At 43.1% G+C, this 23,532-nt stretch overlaps 1 protein-coding gene across 3 annotated transcripts in view; it reads right to left on the bottom strand.

Moving 5' to 3' along the window:
* The window catches only part of THSD4 (thrombospondin type 1 domain containing 4), a 640,675-nt gene that overhangs the window by 223,409 nt on the left and 393,734 nt on the right, over positions 1–23,532 (bottom strand). The window contains exon 1 of one of the 3 annotated variants that reach the window (XM_053594806.1): positions 5,805–6,084. The exons of the other annotated variants lie outside the window; for them this stretch is intronic. Coding sequence (XP_053450781.1) covers positions 5,805–5,876 — 72 coding nt within the window. The 5' untranslated portion in view covers positions 5,877–6,084. Of the gene's footprint in view, positions 1–5,804; positions 6,085–23,532 lie in introns of those variants that run through there. 3 annotated transcript variants of the gene reach the window in all.

The raw sequence follows: 23,532 nt of genomic DNA, 5'->3' as shown, positions 1-23,532 counted from the left end.
AGGCACCCACCACGATGCCTGGCTAGTTTTTCCATTTTTGGTAGAAGTGGGGTCTCGCTCTTGCTGAGGCTGGTCTCAAACTCCTGCGCTCAAGCAATCCACCTGCCTTGGCTTCCCAAAAAGCTAGGATTACAGGCATGAGCCATCGTACCTGCCAATTTTTTATTTTAGATCTCAGAAAAAGAAAGGTAGAGGCTGGGCATGGTGGCTCATGCCTGTAATCCTAGCATTCTGGGAGGCTGAGGTGGGTGAATTGCTTGAGCAAGGAGTCTGAGACTGGCCTGAGAAAGAGCAAGACTCCCTCTCCACAAGAAATGGAAAATTAGTCAGGCATCATGGTGGGAGCATGTAGTTCCAGCTACCTGGAAGGCGAAGGCAGGAAGATCGTTTCAATCTACAAGTTTGAGGTTGATGTGAGCAAGGCTGATGTCATGACATCCCAGTCTGGGCAACAGGGTGAGACTCTGTCTCCTCCCTTACCCCCCCAAAAAAAGAAAAGAAAAAGAAAGGTGGATCCACTGAAAGCTGTGCACCAAGAATTAGCTATTAAGGTCATTACCTTGACCTTTTATTTCTATTTATCACAAATTATATCCTAGGGATTAATAACAACTTTTTAAAATAAAGGCTACTGCTGCTTACAAAGTAGCTCTACATTCATTATCTAATTTGATTTACTCCTTAGGAAATATCTTGTTCTATGAACAAGAAAATATCCTGCAATGGTGACCTAGATGACACGTCATAAAAAGATAATCTTAAGACTATAGATGTGGAATTCCTGGAACTTTCAAAGGCACAGAGAGAAACTCCAATTCTCACAATCCAGCTGGCTGGCAAATCTCCTGCTCTACCCCCCACAATGTATGCTTCTGAACTAAGCATTGTTTTCAGAACATGTCATGTCCTTTCTTATTGCTGGGGCTCTATAGATGTTTTCCCTCTGCCTGGAATGTCCTCCCTCCCTTCTTCTTCCACATAAAATGCTTACTCATCCATCAGAAAAGAGTCAACATAGCAGACCTGACTGCTCCCCTTTAAAAGGTCCACTTACAAGGTTGGCCTTTTGGAGAGGGTTCCCATCATGCGCAGAACTGATGAGTGTGGCTTACTACACCACACTACATAGTAATGTCCAGACAACAGAGTTTTTGCTGAATACCTGCTTCTGAAAGTCTGGAATTTTGGTACCTGGCAGGCAAGGGGTGCTATGTGGTCAGCCCCCCTAGAGACCCCAGGCTCTGAGATTCTAACAAGCTACCTGGCTGGCAACATGTCACATATGTTGTTATAACTCACTTAAGTGGGCCTGGTGTGCCTCCCCTGGGAGAAGAGCCTTGGGAGCTTCCCTACGTTTTACCCTACAACTCTTTCCCAGTGTTGATTTTGCTCTGTATCCTTTGTATGTTATACATCATATCTGTGAATGCCAGTATCGATGAATCACTGCAGATCACTGAAACTGGGGGTTGTCTTGAAGACCCCTGACATACAACCCTTCAAGTCTCTGTTCGACTGTGACCTTCTCTGTGGACTCTCTCTGCACCTTCCGGTTACTCCTTTGCCTCTGCTCTTGCAATTAAAGAGTTACTTCCTCCACGCTCATTAACTGCATTCCACGCCCATTTTAGAATGTACGCTCATCAAAGATCTCCTTTTCCACCTTCCTTTTTTCAGCACAGGGTCGGCACATCCTGGGCACATTTGCAATGGTAATGTAGTAACAGCCAATAACTGCTGTTTACTATGTGCTTGGCACACCACACTAGGAGCTTTACACATAATACTGCATTTAATCCTTCCAGCCGCCCTTCAGGCAGCTTCTATGACCATCCTCATTTTTAAAATGAAAAACCAAACCAAACCAGAGAGGCCATAGGTACGTGTTAAATGAATGAATAAACCACTTACAGAACTTCATTTTAGCCCCGAAGGGATCATTTCACTGAGGTGCATTTTATCGTTATGGCTACGTAGGTCACTACGAAAGTTTTGAGACAGACGGTGCTATGGTCCATTATTTCACTTCCAAGAAACACGCCCGACAGCATCCTTTCTGATTCACCTTGCAAGTTGCAACTTGCTCAGCTTATGAGTGTTGCTGGGAGGGCTTCGTTTGTTTCTGTCCACGTGGATTTTATGTTTCTTGATTTTCGTCTATCTCAAAACTTTCATAACGACCCATGTATTAACTCATGTACATTCAGCTCAGCACATGCCATGTGTGAACTTCCACTAGGATCTTGTCTATTATATCACTTATTTATTACTAATTAATTATTACTTTTCCTGGATAAGATATGCTTACTGTACTGAAGGTGTATAGTGAAACTTAACATTCTCACCTGCTTTCCTCCCCCAGACACCCTACTTTCCTCCCCATCTTCTTACATATCCTTTAAGAGAAGACAAATATATTAACACTTTTTACACAATGGTAGCATTTTATACATACTGTTTTGCAGTTTGCTTTTCTTACCAAACAGCATGTCCTGTTGTGGTCACTTCATAGCACTATCAGTGCTATCTCATTTTTTTTGGAACACCTGCACAATGTCCCTTGTAACTAGGATATTAGGTTAGGAACAGCCTAATGATGACAAATAGCTTATGGAGCATTTTATGTGATCTATGTGATAAAATATTAGCAATGCAAAAGCTGGGTCAAAAAGATATTTATCACTTATTTATTTTTAATGCAAAAATTGAAATATAACCGAGATACTGTAAAACGTGCTCTTTTAAAGGATATGTTCAGTGGTTTTCGGGAAAGTCGCAAAATCATGCAACCATCATGACTAATTCTAAAACATTTTCTTTGCCACAAAAAGAAAACCTGTACCTATTAGCAGCCAAGTTATTAATTTTTAATTTTGACAGGTTTTGCCATACTGTGCCATCAAAATTAAAATAAACATCTTTTTGACCCACTTCTAGGAATTTATCTCATCACAAATATGGAACCTAATAGATTTCTAGTTGCTGTCTCCTCCATACAGTTAAAATAGTTGTCTATTTTAAATTGGCCATGAACTTTATGGCCACCCTGTATGACAGTGTCTCATTGGTCTTATCTAAGAAGGTAATTCCAAGTGCAGGGAAGAAAATGCAGGCCTCCCCCAGCCTCACTCCCAAACTATATCACTATCCCTCAAAGAAGCTGGACCCTGGCACACTCCCCAAGCTGACAATGTACCAAAAGCCCAGCCTAACTTTTAAAAGTCCTTTGTAGTCTGTCAGGGGCTGCCCCAATCTGCACGAATGTACCAAGTTGCTCCCCTAACCTTGACAAGGGCAAAGGCATTCTCGTGACCTCAATATTCTCCGTTTAATGTTCCAGCAATCAGAAAATGGAAGAAAGAACAGCTCTTCTCTGCATTTGTTCTCAAACCTAGGCACGGACACTGCATCAGGTTGTTCTGTCCTTGGACATCATCACCAGTGCTGACAGTGCCAGCAACGGGACACCAAACAAGGCTTGCTTCCCTTCACACCCCTCCTCCCACCACCTGCCAGCCTCTGCTTATCTGGGCGGACCTCACACCCCAGAAAACAGACTCTGCAAACTGCTACCCAGAAGCCTGCCCCCCGCTGAGACCACAGCCTACAAGCACCCCTGGTCGTATGATGCTTTCTCCCCCTTTTTCCCTCTCCCTCATGTGTTTTTTAGGAACATCCAAAGGGAAGATAATTAAAACCTGCAAGAAAACCAGCTGGCAGAGAAAAAGAAAATCTGAGTGACTTTGGGACAACGCCACATGTTCAGGGCTAAGTTTTGTAAGGAACACGACAATAAAAACAAAAAAAAGAGGCTCTCATAAATAAATGCCACATTCTTCAAAGCTCTATATAAACTGCATTCTTTTTAAGGAGGGAGGGGGGCTCCTCATACTCATGTTCCTTCCTCATCATTCCATTTCCAATGAGGGGGAAGGGATCCTAATTGTACAGTTTCCCAGGAGCACAGGCATTAGGGAGCCCATGGCACAGAAACACACGCACACGTACACACTGGGTGAAAGAAGGAAATTGAAAGAGAAAACAGAAAGCCCCAGAGGATCTTTATTCAGCACAGAACAGTGGAACAAAGGGGCAGAAGGGCAGGTATCTGTCCACTTCCCATTGGGTTTTCAGGCTGTTCACGTTAAGTGAAGACAGAAAGACAAAAGCTCTGCCTTCCTTTCCCAAGTGCTGAGCGAGTGCTGTCTGAACAACATCAAGATTTGGGTGAGCCGGCGTAATCCCTCTCGTTTTTCATCTGCTTTGCTGATTGTCAGGGGAAGCAGAGCTGTTCACCTCTCCACATGTAACACAGGCTCGGGGCACATGCATTCCACAGCGGCTTCCCCACGAGCCAGCTGCGTGCAGGTAACAGAAGCCCACCCTCCACCTTGCTGTTAATAAGCGTAATTGGCATGCCACTGAGGGGCCGCTGCAGCGCTGCGATTTGCGTGGTACGGAGGGCTCCCCAGACCACATGTGCTTGCAGCAGTGACAGAAATATTTTCCATATGAGTTCCCCTCTCGCCTGCTTCAGTGCTCCAGGCTGAGCAAGGCCAGCCCATTTGTCATTTACTCTACACAGTAAAAAATCAACAGGGAAATTGCGAACTTCAACTACAACTAGAGGGCAATGCTCTGCCTTCAGCTTCCAGCATCCCTCAGCCACTCAGTTCCTGCGGCCCCCATTGAAGAGCTCAATCCTCTCACAGTCCCAGAAAATACCTGCAGAGCAGAGGACATGGGGAACTAATAGGTGAAAAGCCTACAACAAATGACCCACTGCTGCTCGCCTGGGAGCTGCATGTCCATTTTGAACAGAGCAACAAGCCTGCTGACAGGGCAGCTGGGGCGGCTGGGAGCTCTCTCACTTCCACTCTTCTTAGAGAAGGGAAAGTAATTACATTAGGCTTTCAGCGCCCGCTTGGTCCCTGACAAGACTAACAAAAGGCAAAAGCTGTGACAAGGCCTTGTGGCCTTTTTAGGAGATAGACTTTTCATTTGGCTTTTCAAAAAGGAAGATGGATGCAGGGGAAAGGCTGTCCTTTCATTACTCAGGCATCAGGGTTATGAGTGCGAGGCGTGGATGAGGGAACTTTGCTGCAGGCTTGTCTGCAGGTGAGGATAGATACACAAACCATTCCCTCTCTTTGCCTGCATTCAACACTGGTTCTGAGAGTTTTCAATGATGTTCAAAAATGTGCCCAGCAATCGTATGAGCTAAACCAGTAAGAATAAATCATCTTCCCGGGCTTAAACATGCCTCCTACTATGGTCAATCTGGGCACACTCCTAGCCCTGTTGTATATCATTATTATTCTTCAAAGCTGTGATAGAAAGTTAAGCACAGATTTTTCCAAGTACATCAAAGCTAAAAAGAAGAAATGGTGCAAAAGCAAGGAAGAAAAACAACTCCCTAAGCATGCATATTCTTCCTGCCTCATTGGAGAAAAATTCACAAAAGGTAAAAGTCCCTACTGGAATCTGACACACCACGTTTTTTCTCCTCTGCAACGGCAGGAGAAAGGTGCATGCTACAGGCATCTGTCCCCAAGGCCAGGCCCACTTCCCAGTGTGGCCACTGTACAGACAGGCTCAGAATGATATTTTTGAAATTACAGGATTCTTCGAGAAGAAAAGAAGTCTTCACACAAGAAAAGGCAAGACAAATCTAGAAAAGTAACATAAAGCATTACTCTCTACACACCGTAAAAACCCAACCCCTGGTCTCTCTTGGTAGATAGAAGAGGAAATATAATGCTGACAAAAATATAACTTCTGACAAGATATTTTATTTGGCTTACCTCTCCCCCAGGTCTTGCTAACATTGCTGTTTGAACGTGGAGCAATGTTAATATCAGGTAGCTGACAAACATTATTACCCAAAGTTAGAACTACCCTAGAGGAGAAGTCCGTCTGCCAAGTGCTAACAGCTAGCAGATGCACTTGTGTCTTGGGATTCCAGCCCTGGAGTTCGGCTAGGCACGGCGCTGGTTCCCTGGGCGCTCCCTCACTGTACTACCCGGAGCTCCCAGCTCAGCCTCTGCTCTGAAGAAAACTGGTAAGCTGATCTCTTCATGTAATAACTTCTCCCGGCTGGGGGAGGGGACAGGAGCCAGCTGGGAGCTGGGGGGCTGCCTTTAACAGAAAGCAGAAAGGGGAGGGACAGAAATGATCAATGTGGAGTTCTGCATCTGGTCTCATTCATGAAAAGGGCTCTAAGGCAAGCACTCCACAGGCAGGGGACAGCCCCTGCCTCATCCATGGAGGCAGGCAGGAGGCAGTGAAAGCTCCAGGCTGGGGGAGCTGGGAGACCAGGGGCACTGGCCTGCCAGGATCTGGGGCTGACAAGCTGTGTGTACCTGGACAATTTGCCCTGTCTGGGCTGTGGTTGATTTTCTAACTGGTGTAGTCCAGGGTTGGGTGAATGACCTCTGAGTTCCCTTTTGATCTAATTTGACAGCTGCAGAAATCTAGGTAGTTGAAGGCTACATTATCAAGGGCAGCTTCAAAGGGGAAAGAAGTCATAAGGGTGCTGTGTGTTTGTGCACTGACTGTATAGACACGAATGGGTGGGAACTGGGGGAGTTACTATATCCCCCTTTTGCTGCATCCCTAGGTCACTGTGCCTGAGCCATAGCTGGAGGAATTAGTGCAGACAGTGTGAAAATAAGTGGGAACATGTGAATCCCCTGTGTTAGTGCTGGCCAGTGCATTAAAATGCAGAATGGGGTCAAAGAAATAAGAGCTATCTCTGGGTAAACTCGGACTGACCACTGAGGTAGACCTTGGGGGCAGGGAGTGGGGGAGCAGGCTGGGGAAGGGGTCTTGCTAAACCCTACAGTTTACTGGAGACACACCTTAAGGGGTCAACTCATATTCTGAAATAGCAAAGATCATGGCTTAAAATGGGTTGAAAACCCACCAAATATTGGATTTAGCCTAAAATGGGCATAAGGAAGCATTCCGAAGCTGTTGGTGGCCACAGAGGACAGGATAACTGCATGGTGTGGGTGAGTATTTAACTCCAGTGAACCCCCGCTGCCCCTCCTGAGAAATGGGGCAATGCCATCCAATGGTTATCGCCACTATCAACGAGATCACCTAGGCACAAACTTGGCATTCCTCCTGGCACACAGCAAGTAGTAAAGATACAGGCTTTCTCTTTGATCTGAATTAAATGATCAGCACTCAGTCCCAGAAAGTAAATTAATAAACACTTGAAAAGCCTCAGGTTATGGGCACTTTTCTGCATTAATGAGGAAACCTTAAACCTAACTGCAGTTGCAGCCATCTCAGAAAGTTTATTATCACCAGTCACATGACAATTTATTAGTGGGAAGGTTTTTTGAGTGGGGGGATTAGGGTGAGAGACTTTCAATCCCTTTTTCCAGGGCTGCTGAAGAGAAGGAATGAATTTCTTCCCTTATCCCTGCTCCCTCTTCCTATTCATTGTTATTGTTCAGCTTTGGGTCTGTTCTGCTACCTAACAGAAGGGCCACTGTTATCTATTCAGTAACCTCACTAGAAATATAGGAGTTATTTAATACAGCCAAAGTTTTTGAAAGACCAGAGATGTTGTCTAGCCAGGGGCTGGGAAACTTTCTGTAAAGAGCCAGATGATAAATATTTTCCATTTTACAGACCATATGGTCTCTTGTGGCAATGATTCAACTCTGCCATTATTGCACAAATGCAACCGTGGACTTTACACACATGAATGGGCATGGCTGTGTTCCAATAAAACTTTATTTATAAAAACAGGCAGCAGGCCAGATTTAGCAGTAGTTTGCTAGCTCCTGGCCTACATCCCTCCCAATCGTCCTTCAAGCCTCTGTTATCTTTTGACCTCTTCCTACACTGCAAGGCCTCTAGAAATATCACCAGTGGTCCCTGTGTCATAAAATCCAGTAATTAATATTTTAGCACTTATCCTATTTTACTTCTCTGTAGCATTAACCATGTCTCCCTTAAAAAAAAAAATTGAGGGGCTGGGCTCAGTGGCTTATACCTAAAATCCTAGCACTCTGGGAAGCTGAGGCAAGTGGATTGTGTGAGCTCACAAGACCATCCTGAGCAAGAGTTAGACCCTTTCTCTTAAAAAAAAAGAAGAAAATAGCCAGGCATTGTGGCAGGCACCTGTAATCCCAGATACTCAGGAGTCTGAGGTAAGGGGATCACTTGTGCCCAAGAGTTTGTAGTTGCTGTGAGCTATAATGCCATCGCTCTCTAGCAAAGGTGACAAAGTGACACTCTGTCTCAAAAAAAAAATATATTGGTGGGAGGCGCCTGTGCTCAAAGGAGTAGGGCGCCAGCCCCTTATGCCAGAGGTGGTGGGTTCAAACCTGGCCCCAGCCAAAAAAACTGCAAAACAAAACAAAACAAACAAGATATTAAACAAACAATATATTGTTATTATATATATATATATATATATATGGGTAAAGCATATACAATTTTAGTCTTTTTTTTTTTGAGACAGAATCTCACTTTGTTGCCCTGGGTAGAGTGCCATGGCGTCACAGCTCACAGCAACCTCAAACTCTTGGGCTCAATCGATTCTCCTGCCTGAGCCTCCCAAATAGCTGGGACTATAGGTGCCCACCACAATGCCCAGCTAGTTTTAGAGGCGGGGTCTCACTCTGGCTCAGGCTGGTCTCAAACTCGTGCACTCAGACAATCTACCTGCCTTGGCTTCCCAGCCTGCTGGGATTACAGATGTGAGCCACTGCACCTGGCTCTAATTTTAGCCATTATTAACAGTACAATTCAGGGACACATTCACAGTGTTGTGTAACCAGTATCACCATTCATTTCCAGGACTTTTTCATCATCCCAAACAGAATCTCTTCTGTCCATGAAACAATCTTTCCATTTACCCCTCTTTTTAGCCTCTGGCAACTTCCATTTTACTTTCTATGTAAATTTGCCTATTCTGGGGACATTGTGTAAGTGGAATAACACATTATTTGTCTTTTCGTGTCTGACTTATTTCATGTATTGTTTTCACGGTTCTGCCATGCTGCAGCATGTATCAAAACTTCATTCCCTCTAAAGGTGAACAGCAGTCTACTGTATGGACGTACCACATTTAGTTTACTCATTCATCCAACTGTTGCTGGATGCTTGGGTTGCTTCCTCCTTTTGGCTATTATGAGCAATGCTGCTATGAACATGAATGTACCAGTATTTGTTTGAATCCTTGCTTTTAAGTCTTCTGGATACATATCTAGTAGTGGAATTGCTGGACCATATTCTAATCCTATATTTAACCTTTTGAGGAACCACCAAAACTATTTTCCACAGTGGCTGCATCATTTTATGTGCTTACCAGAAATGCACAAAAGTTCACTATCTCTATATCCTTTCCAACATATATTATTGTTATTGTTATTATTATTATTATATATATATTTTTTGCAGTTTTTGGCTGGGGCTGGGTTTGAACCTGCCACCTCCAGCATATGGGGCCCGGCGCCCTACTCCTTTGAGCCATAGGCGCCACCCTTGTTATTATTATTTTTGAGACAGAGTCTCACTCTGGTGCTCTGAGTAGAGTGTCATAGTGTTACAGCTTACAGCAACCTCAAACTCTTGGGTTCAAGCAATCCTCTTGCCTCAGTTTTTCTATTTTTAGTAGAGATGGAGTCTTGCTCTTCCTCAGGCTGGTCTCAAATTCCTGAGCTCAAGAAATTCATTGCCTTGGCCTCCCAGAGTGCTAGGATAGCAGGTGTGGGCCACCACTCCCAGCCTCAACATGCATTACTTTTCACTTTCTTTAACAACCATCTTAATGGGTGTGAAATATATATCCTTTTTGAACCACTCTATTGCCATAGTCTCCAAGGCACCATTCTCTAGATGCCCTTTGCCTCTGATTAACCAACATTCTTTAAGCACTATGAATCCAATATTATTAAAAGAATTAAAAGCAGAAACTTTTCAGATCACGTCTCATATAATCTTGACAACAAACACATTAGGTTAAAGAACCTACCCCTTGAGGGACTTTACCTAACAAATGCAATCAGTGTAACCTGGTTTCTTGTACCCTCAATGAATCCCCAACAATTAAAGAAAAAAAAGAACTTACCCCCAACCCCTTGTCAGGCTAAGGGTAGGTGGCAAAGCCAATCCTCTGGTGCCAGCAGCCTGAGGAGCCCAGCTCTTCACAACAGCATTGTGTTAACACCACCTCTCTGGACATGCTCCAGACTCCTTGCCACGCCCTGGGTCTAGCTCCTAAATTCCTCTGAATTCACCCCCCTGGGTCATTTTATCATTTCATTGACCTCAACCACCCTTGATATATCCATGACTCTCCCCAACTTCTATAGTCAGGTCTACCTCTTGACCTGCTAGCCCATATATCCAGTTGCCTATGGGACACTTGGATTCCTCAAATGTACTCCAATCTCAACAGAGCTAAGACTGAGTTCATGTTTCCCTGAATCCTGATCTTCCTCCTGTTTCCTCCATCTCATGAAATGACATCATTACCCATGTAATTCTCCAAAGGCTGAAAAGCGTATTATCTTGGAGCCTCCCACTCCCTCGCTTTCTCATCCAAACCATCACCAGGTCTGACTGAGTTTCCTTGCAGACATCTGTCCAGCAGCCAGCAGTCTGTGGCCCCAGCTTCCTGCCGCCTCTGCTCACATCCAGACCTCCACCATCTCTTCTTGACTTTTTGTAGCAACCGTCCTGCTCTGGTCTTTACCCCTTCCAGCCTTTTTCCCCGGTGCAGCCACTGGGGTTCTTCTGAAAAGTAATTCTAGTCATGTCACTCCCTGATTTTTAAAAAACTTTTTATTTTAAAATAATTTTATGTTTACATGATAGTAAAGACCTTGGAGAGCGTCACTGCACATCGCCACCTTGTTCTGCCTAATGTTAACAGCTTAAATAACTACGGTGTATCTATGAAAACTACACTTACCGTGGAACTACTACTCTTGGCCATACGGTGACTGCTAAAGTTTCACCTTAAAGTTTCTCCTTAAAGTTTCACCTACCAATTTTAATATTCATCCGTAGATTCTGCCTGCAGCTATGATTGCTGCAGGATTCTAACGGTGCTATTCTGTTTCCTGCATGCCATCTACATTTATTAATCAGAACTCATCAGTCTGGGAGCTTTGTTCTTCCTCTCCCATTTATTTATTAATTTAGTCATAGTTTATATCTTCTGCTTCTTGTTTGGGCTTTATCTCCCTCGGGGATAAAGTCCAAACCCTTTAATATGACCATTACAAGACTGTAGTCTGGTCTCTTCCTGCCCTTCCAGCCTCCTCCCTTGTCTTCTGTTCATCACACTCCACTCTCCAGCCATCCTCAGTGGTAAGAATTCCCCCAAGTCTGTGTCCTTGTGTTCCATGACGCCTTCCTGGGCACTTCCTTTCTCTAGGATGTCATTCCCCCGTTCTCGCTGAGTTCCTCTTGCTCTTTGCCTTTGAAAACTCAGCTCAAAATTGTTTGTAAGGACCAAATATTGGAAATTACCTGAATGCATGTCTGTAAAGACTAAACAAACTATTTCGACATAAATGAAATGGGATACTTTGCGGCAATAAAAAAAAAAAAAGAAAAAAATTGAGGTTGCTCCCCATGTAACAGTATAAAAGATTTCCAAGATTTAGTGTTACGTGAAAAAATGTAAGCTATGCAGCAGTGTGACTGCTGTCCTGTCATTGACACATACATGTTTGTCACTATTTATATTAACTATCTGTGGGAGAACCTTGAGGCTCCCAACAATGGCTACCTTTAGGGAAGGGAGCTGAGCGGCTTCAAGGCAGGAATGAGAGGGAAATTTATTACCGTCCATCTGTGCTGTCTCACACACTAGCCACTTAGCCACATATGGATATTGGGCACTTGGAATGTGGCTATTCCAAGCCATAATATGTTGTATGCATAAAATACACTCTGTACCAGTTTGAAGACTTGGTGCAAAGAAAAGGAAATGTAAACTATCCCACTAATATGTTTTTATGTTGATTAGATGTTTAGATGACGATATTTATAATATGTTGGGTTAAATAAATAAAATATAGTATTAAAATTAATTTCATTTGTTTCATTTTACTTTTGTTAATGTGGCTACTAGAAAAATTTTAAATTACATACTATTTTTCTTGGACAGCTCTTCTATATCCCTTTTCACACTTACTGGATTGTCAAACATCCCAATGTACTGTTATTCAAAAACTAAAAATAAAATAACAGTAATATAATAATTAATAATAGAAATAAATTGAATATACACATAAATCCTCTTCCCTCCCAAGTGTTCCCTGTTCTAAGAGTTATAGTTATCAGGCCCCCACCCAGCCGAGGGCAGTGCCATGGCCTCTGTCCCTCTGTCCCTGATTACCTCCAGGGGAATATTTATTGTGATATATTATAATTGTCAACTAACGTACCTGCCTCCATCAATGGAAAGGGAGCCCTTTGTGGAAGGAGATGTCTTTCTTTTTTGCATCCCCAAGATTCAGTACATAGACTGTGTGCCCAATAGACGCAGAGGTGCATCTTACAGAAAACACATCTGTTCATGATGGGAGGAGAGGTCTTCTTTTTTTTGTTTTTTTATTTTTATTTTTTTGAGACAGAATTTCACTATGTCGCCCTGGGTAGAGTGCTGTGGCATCACAGCTCATAGTAACCTCAAACTCTTGGGTTTAAGCCATTCTCTTGCCTCAGCCTCCCAAGTAGCTGGGACTATAGGCATCTGCCACAATGCCTGGTTACTTTTTGTTGCAGTTGTCATTGTTTAGCTGGCCTGGGCTGGGTTCGAACCCGCCAACTTCAGTATATGTAGCTGGCACCATAACCACTGTGCTATGGTGCTGAGCTGGGAGGCAAGGTCTTCTAATAGCTCATCTTGGATACCAGGAAGGGGAAAATGGAAATGGGAAATTCCTAGGGGTATATTCTAGGAAATTCCAATAATTTTTCTCTTAACTTTTGCATAAACCAGAAAGGGAAGATATAAGTATAAAAAAAAATAGGAAAAATGAATGTATGGAGCCTAAAATCACATATTTCATGTAAAATATAATTGCGTTAACAAAGAGTCAGCCCTCAGCAGATATCACCTCTAAGAGTATTTTATTTCCTGCAAAGAATGTCTATTCCTTTATAACAGGAGAAGAAGATGCAGTCTTCTCCACAGAGGTATACACTCCGTGGCTAAACTATTTGAACGGTTTATTTCTTTAAATATGCTTACATTGTGTAGAATAAGTGGGGGAAGTCTCTACCAAGAAAGCAGCTGGCTATCAGTCAGGGAGCTGGCCATGCAGGCCTGTAGAAGCAGGTGTTAGTAATTAAGTCTCCCTTTGTGTGAACCAAGAGTCATTAAATAGGGCAGAAGTGGGGAGTGAGGAAAGCAAAGGAGTGTTCTCTCTGCATTTCTAGTGACTGCTCTCCATTCCCCTTAAGGGAAATCATGAGAATCTCCAACAGAGGAAGTCCCTGCATCCTCACCTTTCTCTGGGTCTAAGGGGCTAAGGCTGGCTGCAGGGACACCTACAATTAGCAAGGCAGCCAGCAGTTAGGCTGCCACCTTGTGGGTTCCCTGAAAGGAGGGCTATGTTACTTGGCTCAACTGGGTTCAGGGCTTCAGAGCAGAGCCACGAGCAGGCCAGAGACAGTGTCAGGAAGATGCTCACAGAAAGCACACAGGGCAAGCTCACATTAACTCTGGGAACACACAGGGAAATTAATTCAGAGGATGAGCAGTCATCCTCATGTTGACCATGTTCTTAATTTCAACCCTTTGTTCTAAGGCAGAGATTCTCAAATTGTGGTCCCTGGATCAGCAGTATCAGGGAACTTGTATAAAAATGCAAATACTTGGGCCTCACCCCAGACTTACTGAATCAGAAACTCTAAGGGTGGAGCCCATTGATTTGTGTTATAACAAGCCCCGTGGGTGCCTGATTGTTTAGGAACTGGGCTTTGAATGATAATTCTGTCTAGTAAACCTTAATTCAAATTGTATAAACTTAGAATATTATTTTCTAAAATCTCGTTTTCTTATAAAACATGACTGTCAGCTATTAAAATGCCGCATGAAGCTTTAATAATTAAAACAGTTATCAAATGTAACTGGTGGAGGAATAGATGGATCAAGTGCCTAACTAAACATGTAAAGCGATTTGGTATGCAATCAACAAGTCACTTCAAGTCAGCAAGAAAAAAAGGATGGAAAAGGATTGAGAACATGACTAACCATTTGAGAAATAAAGTTATTTCCTGAGTTTATACCAATGGCAAAGAAAATTGCAGGTGGATTAAAGGTTTTACCCAAACAACAGCAGTATGAAAACAGTGTCTGTCAATGTTTCTATATTCTTGGAGTGGGGAAGGACATTGAAGCCAAACTATGACAAAGGCAGAAATCATAAAAGAAAAGATTTATATATTTGTAAAGTTATGTAAGTCAGAAATACCATGAATAGAATTAAAAGTCAAATACACAGTAGTAAATGCATTTTCCTTATTTGCTTACTCAAAATATCAGTACCTATCACCTGCTGGAACTTGGAAATACAGTGATGAGCAAAAGATTCAAATGGGAGTGGGGAACTTGTGGCCTTAGGCAAATCGTGTCCCTCTAGGTCCCTAAGTGAGGGCTTTTGAATGCAAATTTGCAGAACAAATTCTTTTATTAAAAGGGACACAGTGGAGAAAGATGAAGCTTTCTTGCCTCCTTTGATGCTTAAGAAAGAATTGAAATCTGAAGGCTGCAGGTTCTCCACCCTGAAGGATGCCAACATTAATGAAACCCAACAAATACATTTAAAATTGCAATGTGAAAAGAACTGCAAAGGAAAGATCCCTGGCCATAAGAGGTTTGTCCCCTTAGGGAGACGGGCCTGTGAGGGGAGTGATAATGGCTCTCATGAAGACCTGAGTGGAAGCAGGTGTGGACGAATAGAGAGCTGTGAGCAAGAGGGAGCCAGCAGCGCACTGCGCTGAAGCTGAGAGGGTCGGTGGCAAAGAGTCCTGTCTTTCTCCTAATCAGAGTCTATTTTAAGGGCAGAGGCAGAAGTTATAGGCCAGATGTGAGGACTGGAAAGAGGCAAGAGTGGAAGCTGGGAGACCAGTTAGATTGTGGTCCCCAAGAAAAGGGATGACAGCTTAAACTGGGATGGTGGGAAGACGTGAACGGCTTCAAAGACAATTTACAACATACATAATGGACAAGGGTTCATGTGCATGATCTATTTTGAAAAACACAAAACTCGTAAATCAGACAAAGACAGTTTTAACAGTGAAAGGTTGTATTCAATATCGATCACTGGGTAGTTCTTAAATACACTATGGTATACCCAGAAAGTGAAATGTTAGCCGATCGTTTAGACCATGTCATATATTTATTGATATCCACACATTTTGAGGTTATATTTTAAGACAAAAGCAGGCCACATAAACAAAGAAAGAACAGTCTTTACAATGAATGGTGCTGAGCTAAGTGGATATCCACATGCAAAAGAATGTATTTGTACCACTATGTCATACCACACTCAAAAATGAACTCAAAATGCATCATAGATTCTACATCATGGTGATGCTAGTTAATAACGATAATATTGTAGACTTGAAAAATGCTAAGAAAGTACATTTAAAATGTTCTCACCACAAAAAATAATAAGTATGTGAGGCGATACATTTGTTTATCAGCTTGACCTAGCTATTCCACAATGTATATATAGATCAAAACATTGTGTGGTATACTGTAACTATGTGCAATTTTTATTTATGAATTAAAAAAATACAACATAAACTGTGGTAGGCAGAATCATCCCCCCTCCCCAAAGGTGTCCCTGAATGTTGTGAAAAGGTTACATTACATGGAAAAGGGGAATTAAAGTAGCAGACAGAATTAACATGACTAATCAGATGACTTTAGGGCAGTGGTTCTCAGCCTTTCTAATGCCGCAGCCCTTTAATACAGTTCCTGTGGGTCATGACCCACAGGTTGAGAACCGCTGCTTTAGGGAGATTATTTTAGATTATCCAGATGGGTACAATTAATAATATGCATATTTGAATATGGAAGGGCAAGGCAGATGAGGAATTTGGAGTGAGCTGATGAGCGTAGAACTCAGCCTGCGTTGCAGGGAGCTGGGAGCCAGGAAGAAGTTTGAGAAGCTGGAAAAGGTATTCTTCCCTAGAGACTCACAAGAAACGAGGCGTTGCCCACATCATGATTGTAAACTAGTGAAACACATTTTGGACTTCCAATCTCCAAACTGTAAGACAGTAAATTTGTCGTTTTAAGCCACTAAAGTTGTGTTAATTTAGTACATAAGCCACAGGACACTAATATATAGGCTTAAATGTCAGAGCTAAAACTTTAACACACTTAGAAGAAAATGCAGGAGTAACTTTACAACCCTGGGTTAGGGGATGACATCAAAGCCCAGGTGATAAAGGAGAAAATAAATGAGACTCCTCAAAACTAAAATCTTTGGGCTGCTAACGATACCATTAAGTTAGTGCAAAGACAAGCCACGGAATGGGTAAACTGTCAATCATGTCTGATGAGGGATTTGTATCAGAGTCTAAAGAGAATTGTTGCAACTTAAACAATAGAAAGACAACACAATTCAAAAAATGGACAAAGGACTTGAATAGACATTTCTTTCAAAAAGACACACAAATAGCCAATGAGCACATAATAAGAACATAAGGCTATTTTCCAGCATGGTAATGCTGGTGGTTTCTGAAAGGTAATTTTTATTTTCTCCTATTTGCTAATATATATTTTCTAATGTTCCCCATAAACACACAGTATTTTTGTAAGAAGAAAGAATAACAAAGTTTATTTTGTTTCTTTCTGGGGATTTGCTTCACTGGCAACCCAGCTCAGCCAAAAGATGCAAAAGCTCCATCTAGAGGTTATTTACTCAAACTGCAGACACCTGATCCTGGAAACCCAGGGAAGACCTAAAATGAGCAGCAAACACGACTTATATCACAAAAGGCACTCACGTGGCAGGTGAATATCTCAGAAGGACTACGTTTCTTTGCCACGACCAAATGTGATAATTCTCTGTAAATGGAGGACTTTACAACTCTCACCAATAGGGCTGAGAAAATATTTTTCAGTTCAGACAAAGGCGGGGAACCAACCAATTCCTTGTTTTTTCCCCAAGTATCTTAAACACACCCCTTCCCTGGTGTTAATTTTACTTACTTACATATAGTTAATTTTCTGCTTTGAATAGAACAGAGATGATTATTACTTTCTGGAAAAAGTAAGAAAGACAACGGGTTTGCAAGTGTTAATGGGTGTGTTGTAATCTAATAGCACCCAAATACTTTGGTAGAAGAGTTTAACAAACATGTGACAAAGCAAATTCTACATTAAATAATTCCACCCTTCAGAGTTCTGGTTAGTGCTTAGAGCTTAGTCTCTGCATTCCTTTATCACCTCCTGGGTCACATCTCTCTTCCTATATCACTCCTTCTAGGCCAAGGCTGTTGGGTAAGCGCCAAAGGTTCCCATAAGCACCGCTGCGTGTCTGCTCACGGCACATCGACCCTGCAGTGAAACTGTGCTTACTCCTGAACCCTGCCTGGGCCCTTATTTCAGGATGCAGAACTCATGGAAATTTCTAAGGATTTGGAGAAAGCATAGTAAACTAGAACAACTGACCTTGTAATAAAAGCTTCAGACTGGAGTCAAGTGAGCTGGAGAAGAGAAACCTGAAGAGGGCACGAATTGATGGTTTTCAAGTCCATGAGGGGTTCTGATGCAGCCCTGGTGTCCCTCCAGCCACACGCTCCACCAGAATTCAGGGGGTCTTCTGCCCAGTTTCTGCATCTCTAATCTGCAGCTGGCAAGTGTCTGAGAAACTAATCAGAGCAAAGAGCTAATTAAGTGATAACTGGATTGAAGCACTATCTCTCCCGGCACTTCAGCCAGAGAATAATGGTAGCACTTTAATAAGCACTTTAATTTGTGCCACTAGACACTGTGCTAAGAGACCATGGATGTATCATCTCATTTAAATGTTTCCAAGTCAGGTCTTTTTGCAGATGAAGAGACAATGTTTTGGAGAAGTTAATTGTTCATGTTCATCCAGCGAATCTGTGGCAAAACAGGGATTCCAACTGAGGGCTTCTGTCTCCCCAGCTGAGGCTCTCAGTTACAGTGTAGTGGGGAGAGACTTGCTGACTCCATTTTTGAAATATGTCTTGGGTCCATTCACTTCTATCCATTTTTATATCTCCACTAATCCAGGCCACCACCATCTCCCTGAAATTCTCCAGTAACCTCCTGAAGAGGTCTTTAGGCCTGAATTAAGAAGTCCTGAGCCCAGTGGGATCTGGCCCCATTCCATACCACCTGCCCCCTCCTTCCTTATGACCCTCTGGTCTCTCTCCTGGCTATCTGCTAGTCCCTCCTGCCTCACACATTCACTCATTTTTCCTGTGCCTCTCAACTCTCCCTTTCCTTTGCCTGGCCAAGTACTACTCATTCTTCAGGTCCCAGATAGAAGCACCCTCTTCTAGAGAGGCATTCTGACTCCCAAATCTAAGTTGGCACCCCTGCCCCCGTCCTCCCTTGAACCTCCACACCCAGCATTGATTTCCCTCCAGGCCCTTGCACTTCTCCTTTGAGGCCCCTTTCCTCACTTTCAGAGAGATTTCTTATGTGTTAATCTCAACCAGATGATGAGGTTCATGAGGACAGTGCCCAGGGTGTTTTTTTAGAGAGGTTTAGCACATAGTAGGTATAGATATATATCTATTTGGTGGAGACATGAATGAACGAAAGCAAGCACTACCCTAACCCTAAGGGATACACCTCTTAAGTGTGATATTTCCTTACTTCAAGGCAAACTGGAATGGGGGGGAATTTTGGGGAGAGCTTCTTTCTAAACTCCCTCAAAATAGGGGCACATCAGCTGATCCTTCTTCAGAGGGATGTTTATATTACCATCTTTGTGCTGGGTAATGAATGACTGGGGATTTTAAATGCACAGGGATGTCATATTCAGTCCCTAAACAAGCAGCATATCATAAAAAGTCACAGCTCAGAGACCACAGTTCAGCCTCTTCAATGAGGCGCCATCAAAGTCACTTATGACCTTAGACATCCTTTCATGGTTGGATCTCCAATCTTTCCATATCTCTCTTTCCCTTCTCCCTTCTTCAGCCACGGGGGCTGAGCTGGCAAGAAGCATAACAATGCTATACTGAGTTGAGGAGTTCTGACTTGTTAACCTGAGCTTGTTGGAACCAGCCAGAATCTTGGCACTGAGTATAATGGGCCCCCAAGCTACTGAAACAGCCATTCTGTAGGCTGCAAGTCTGCTCGGCTGGAGTGTCCCCCAGCTTACACACAGAACTTCATTTTTTCACATTAACTTCTACTAGGGGTGTTTTATTGTATTCCATCAATAAAAAGAATGTGAAGACGATAACTTGAAGGCTGCAGCTACCAGCAAAAAGTGGCAAGAAGGAATCAATAAAAACTGTGAAAGTAGATATCGTAACAAAAGCACTGTGACCTAGCGCCACTGGGTATTTGGGGAAGCAGCCAAAGATACTTTACAAGTCTCTGAGAAAGATAATTCATGTTTATAAGCATAATTCCAAAGCAAATTCCCACAAACCAAATCATAAGGCAAGGGTCGGGCTTTTAATTTCTTGTGTGTATTTTTTCACATTCAGTGTGTCAGGCACTAGGCTGGGAGGTGGCTATGATCTCCACTGAATCAAATCCTGTGGATCAAGTATCCTTTATGTTACAGACGATGAAGCTGAGGACTGGGGAAGGTAAAATTATTTTCACTTTGCTTAAGAAAACACAAAAGTACACAGGATGCTCTAGAAAAATCTGTAATGATTTTCTAATTTCTGAATTCCTAATTCTTTAGAAAAATAATTACCTTTATCTCTCCTGTCTTTACTAAGCTACCTCTTCTCAACCCAGCACCTGGCAGCAGGAGTGTTTAATCTGATTTAGAACACAATAAATGTAGTTAATCACTAACTCCAGCTTTCAGCTGAAACTGTTAGGTGAAAAATCAAATAGACTTCTTGCTGACAGAGAACCTCATTCCAGATTTCTTATGATCAATATACACAGCATATTTTGAATAGGCAACTATAAGATCTGTTTTTGCAGAGTGACAAAATAGAAACTGGTGTTGTCATGTTCAGAAGCACGTCAAGTACTACCATAAAAGGAGAAAGCTTTTAAACTTACCTCCTGTTTCATTGAGGAGGTAAACGGGGCTAGTCTAACAGATAAACCTTGACATCTCCACGGTTTAATACAAAGGGAGCTTATTTCTTGCTTTGGCAAAGCCCAGATGGTGGGAAGTGGGCGGTTGTAGCTCCACACGGCCACTTAGGGACCCAGGCTGCCAGAGGCCCTCTGCACTTCACCATCTGGTTTCCACGGTTGGTTTGGACAGTGCTATCCACCTCGCAGATGGAGAGGGGAGAAAGTGGAGGAACACGAGGACCGGCCCACCTTCCATAGGAAATACGGCCTAGCTGCGGGCCCAGGAGAAAAGAGACATGGGTTTGACAAACAACTAAATAGTCTCTGCTGTAGCAGTTGGGATCTTCCAAAGGGACAAGTTCGTGGCTGTCCCCTGTATTATACACAAGTGTGAGGTGTGCCAGTTATAAGGTGGATAGCTCAGAGTTCCTCCTTAGTATCTATGAGGCCTACACATCTGCTATATATCAAGATCTCCCCCCTGCCCAGGCTTCCTTTAAGTCAAGAATCTGATGAGCTCATTAAAGAAGCACGTCTCATCATCTCCATCAGCTGACGCTCAGAATTTTGGTTTCAGAACCAGAAGGTGTGGCCCAGGGAGGCAGTTTGTGCTTACATTATGAGATGCAAGGAGGCAGGGAAAAGAGCATTTACCAAACGCCAACTCTCAGCTGACACTTGACGGTCATCATCTTATTTAATTTTAGTAGCCGGGGGGAAGGACTTTCATTTCCATTTTCCAGATGGAAGGACGAGCTCACAGATGCAGACAACTGTGTGGTGGGCGGTCACAGTAGCACCAAGAGTGAGATCTTGGTCTGAGTGCTCTCCAAGTCCACGTACTTTCTACCACACCTCCCATGGGGCCAGGGGCTGCTGGGTGACACTGTGGGGTTGCCCGGAATGGGAAGTTGCTGGGAAAGTCCTCCGGTGGTAGTTCCTGCTGTTCTTCACATGGAGTCATGCAGGCCATGACTCTCAGAGTCAAGGACTCCATCTATCCCAAAGATGCCCTCAGTAGGCTGGGCATGGTGGCTCCCCCATCCCTGTAATCCTAGCACGCTGGGAGACCGGGCAGATGGATTGCTTGAGCTCAGGAGTTCCAGACCAGCCCGAGAAAGAGCAAGACCCTGTCTCTACTAGAAATAGAAAAATTAGCCAGGTGTTGTGGTGAGTGCCTGTAGTCCTACTAATCAGGAAGCTGAGGCAAACTCCTTGAGCCCAAGAGTTTGGGGTTGCTGTAGCTATGACACCACAGTATTCCACCCAGAGTGACAAAGTGAGACTCTGTCTCCATAAAAGGAGAAAAAAAAGATGCGAGGGATACATGGACTCCTTGCCACTGACTCTGGCAACAGCAGAGCTGGAGGGATGAGAACAGCACTTTTAAGTTAGATGTTTTCCATTTTCAACTTTCGTGGTTTCCAATAGTAATCACTTTGGAAGGTTGAGTATTTGCCTGAGAGTGAGGCACTCTTCCATCTTAAGGCAATTTTCCTAAGCTTACACCTAGGATGTATCAGGTAAGACAGCAAGAGCATAAATCAAAACATGGGCAGAAATCAACAAAATCTGAATAATGTCAGGGAAGAAAACCAGCAAAATTCAAAGGAAATCCAAAAGAAGAATCGTAAACACTAACTGAAGTGTGTAGGGGTGTGTGTGAGTGTGTGCATCAGAACCCAGTTGACATTGTTGGGACCAGATCAGTGGTTTGCAACCTTTTTGGGTGTGCCTATATTTTCAAATACTCAGATTGTCATCTGTACATTGGAAGGGCCTTCATGATAAGGTCATAGAAAAGAAAAGTTTCAGGGACCCAAACTTTCCACTACGTCGCATTACTGACTTTTGATGCCATCCATTTGAGAGTCACTGGCTGCCTTGATTCCATGCTTTTCTAATACACGATTCATGGGAAGACGTGTTTGCATATTTCCATGAATGGGTTGTCTTAGTCCATTTGTGCTGCTATCACAAAACACCCGAGACGGGGTAATTTATAAATAACAGAAATTTATTTCTCCTGGTTCTAGAGGCTAGAAGTCCACATCAAGGCCCCAGGAGGCTCTATACTTTCAAGACACTTTATTGCTGTGACCTCACGTGGCAGAAGGCAGGAGGAAGCCTGTATGAAGGCTCTTTCATCAGGGAGGAGCCTGCGGGGCCTAATCACCTCCTAAAGGCCCCACCTCTTAATACTATTGCATTAGAGATTAGGTTTCAACATGAATTGTGGGGAGGCGTTCAGACCAAAGCAGTGGCCATTTTTCACATGTGCTGACACCACATAACACCATGCCTGTTACCTCACGGCACTGCGAATTGTGCCTCCTTCTGTGCTATACTCCGTGACTTGTGCTATAGTAGCCGTCCAGTGCACCATCTGATGGATACTATAAGAGACTCTATTCTGGGTTGAAGCAAAAATAAATTTTATATACAGATCAAATTTTATATACAGATCAACACACTTGCATGCCACCGCTGTGCAAAAGCTGTCACTGGCTCTATGGGTTCACACCACCTAACTGGAAATGTGTCAAATAAAAGTCAGGACATTTGCACAAGGGAGACAGCAAGCTCCTCTTCACATATGCAGTCTTTCATCCAACCCATAAAAGTGCCGAGAGAGATTCAACATCAGGTTGCAAATGTAGCCCCAAAGAAATAGTTTCTTTCAGGAACACACACACACACACACACACACACACACACACCAAACTGAAACTTAAAGGAATCCCTAAAATAAACCCCCAAACAGCACAATAAAACTGCTAAAACAACGGCTTTTCTGTCTGCTTGGTAGACCTTGAGCAACTGTCTCCTAACAAGAAAGAAGTAACTCGAAAATATTCTGCCTGGGCCAGTGATGTGTGATTTAAGAGAGGAAATACTTAGAGGCTTAAGAGACCTTTGCAGGGAGCCTGGAAGCGGGCTGCGAGTTTGGAGATATTTGCATTCCCTGGAATCCAGGCTCATTTCTCTCTGGGAACCACCAGGAAGTCAAGTCCATAAACTTGAGATTTTAGAAGGTCCCTGAAACAGGCAATGAATCAGAAACAAAATGAAACTCGCTGCAAGTAGGTGGTAATTTATTGTGGCATTGTCCCCTGTCTCCAGGGAGAAAATCCAGACATTTACAATGAAATAGTGACGGTTCAGTGAAAACACTTTAAAATTTGCTCATATATCCAGGAGCAAATGTGGCTCGCTGGGGTTGGTTCTTATTTCCTTGGCTCCATTGATTCAACTGCTACAATATTCACTGAGTG

The sequence above is a fragment of the Nycticebus coucang genome, chromosome 6, assembly GCF_027406575.1.
Source record: "Nycticebus coucang isolate mNycCou1 chromosome 6, mNycCou1.pri, whole genome shotgun sequence".
NCBI lineage: Eukaryota > Metazoa > Chordata > Mammalia > Primates > Lorisidae > Nycticebus > Nycticebus coucang.
This window is presented reverse-complemented; position numbering and strand designations above follow the sequence as displayed.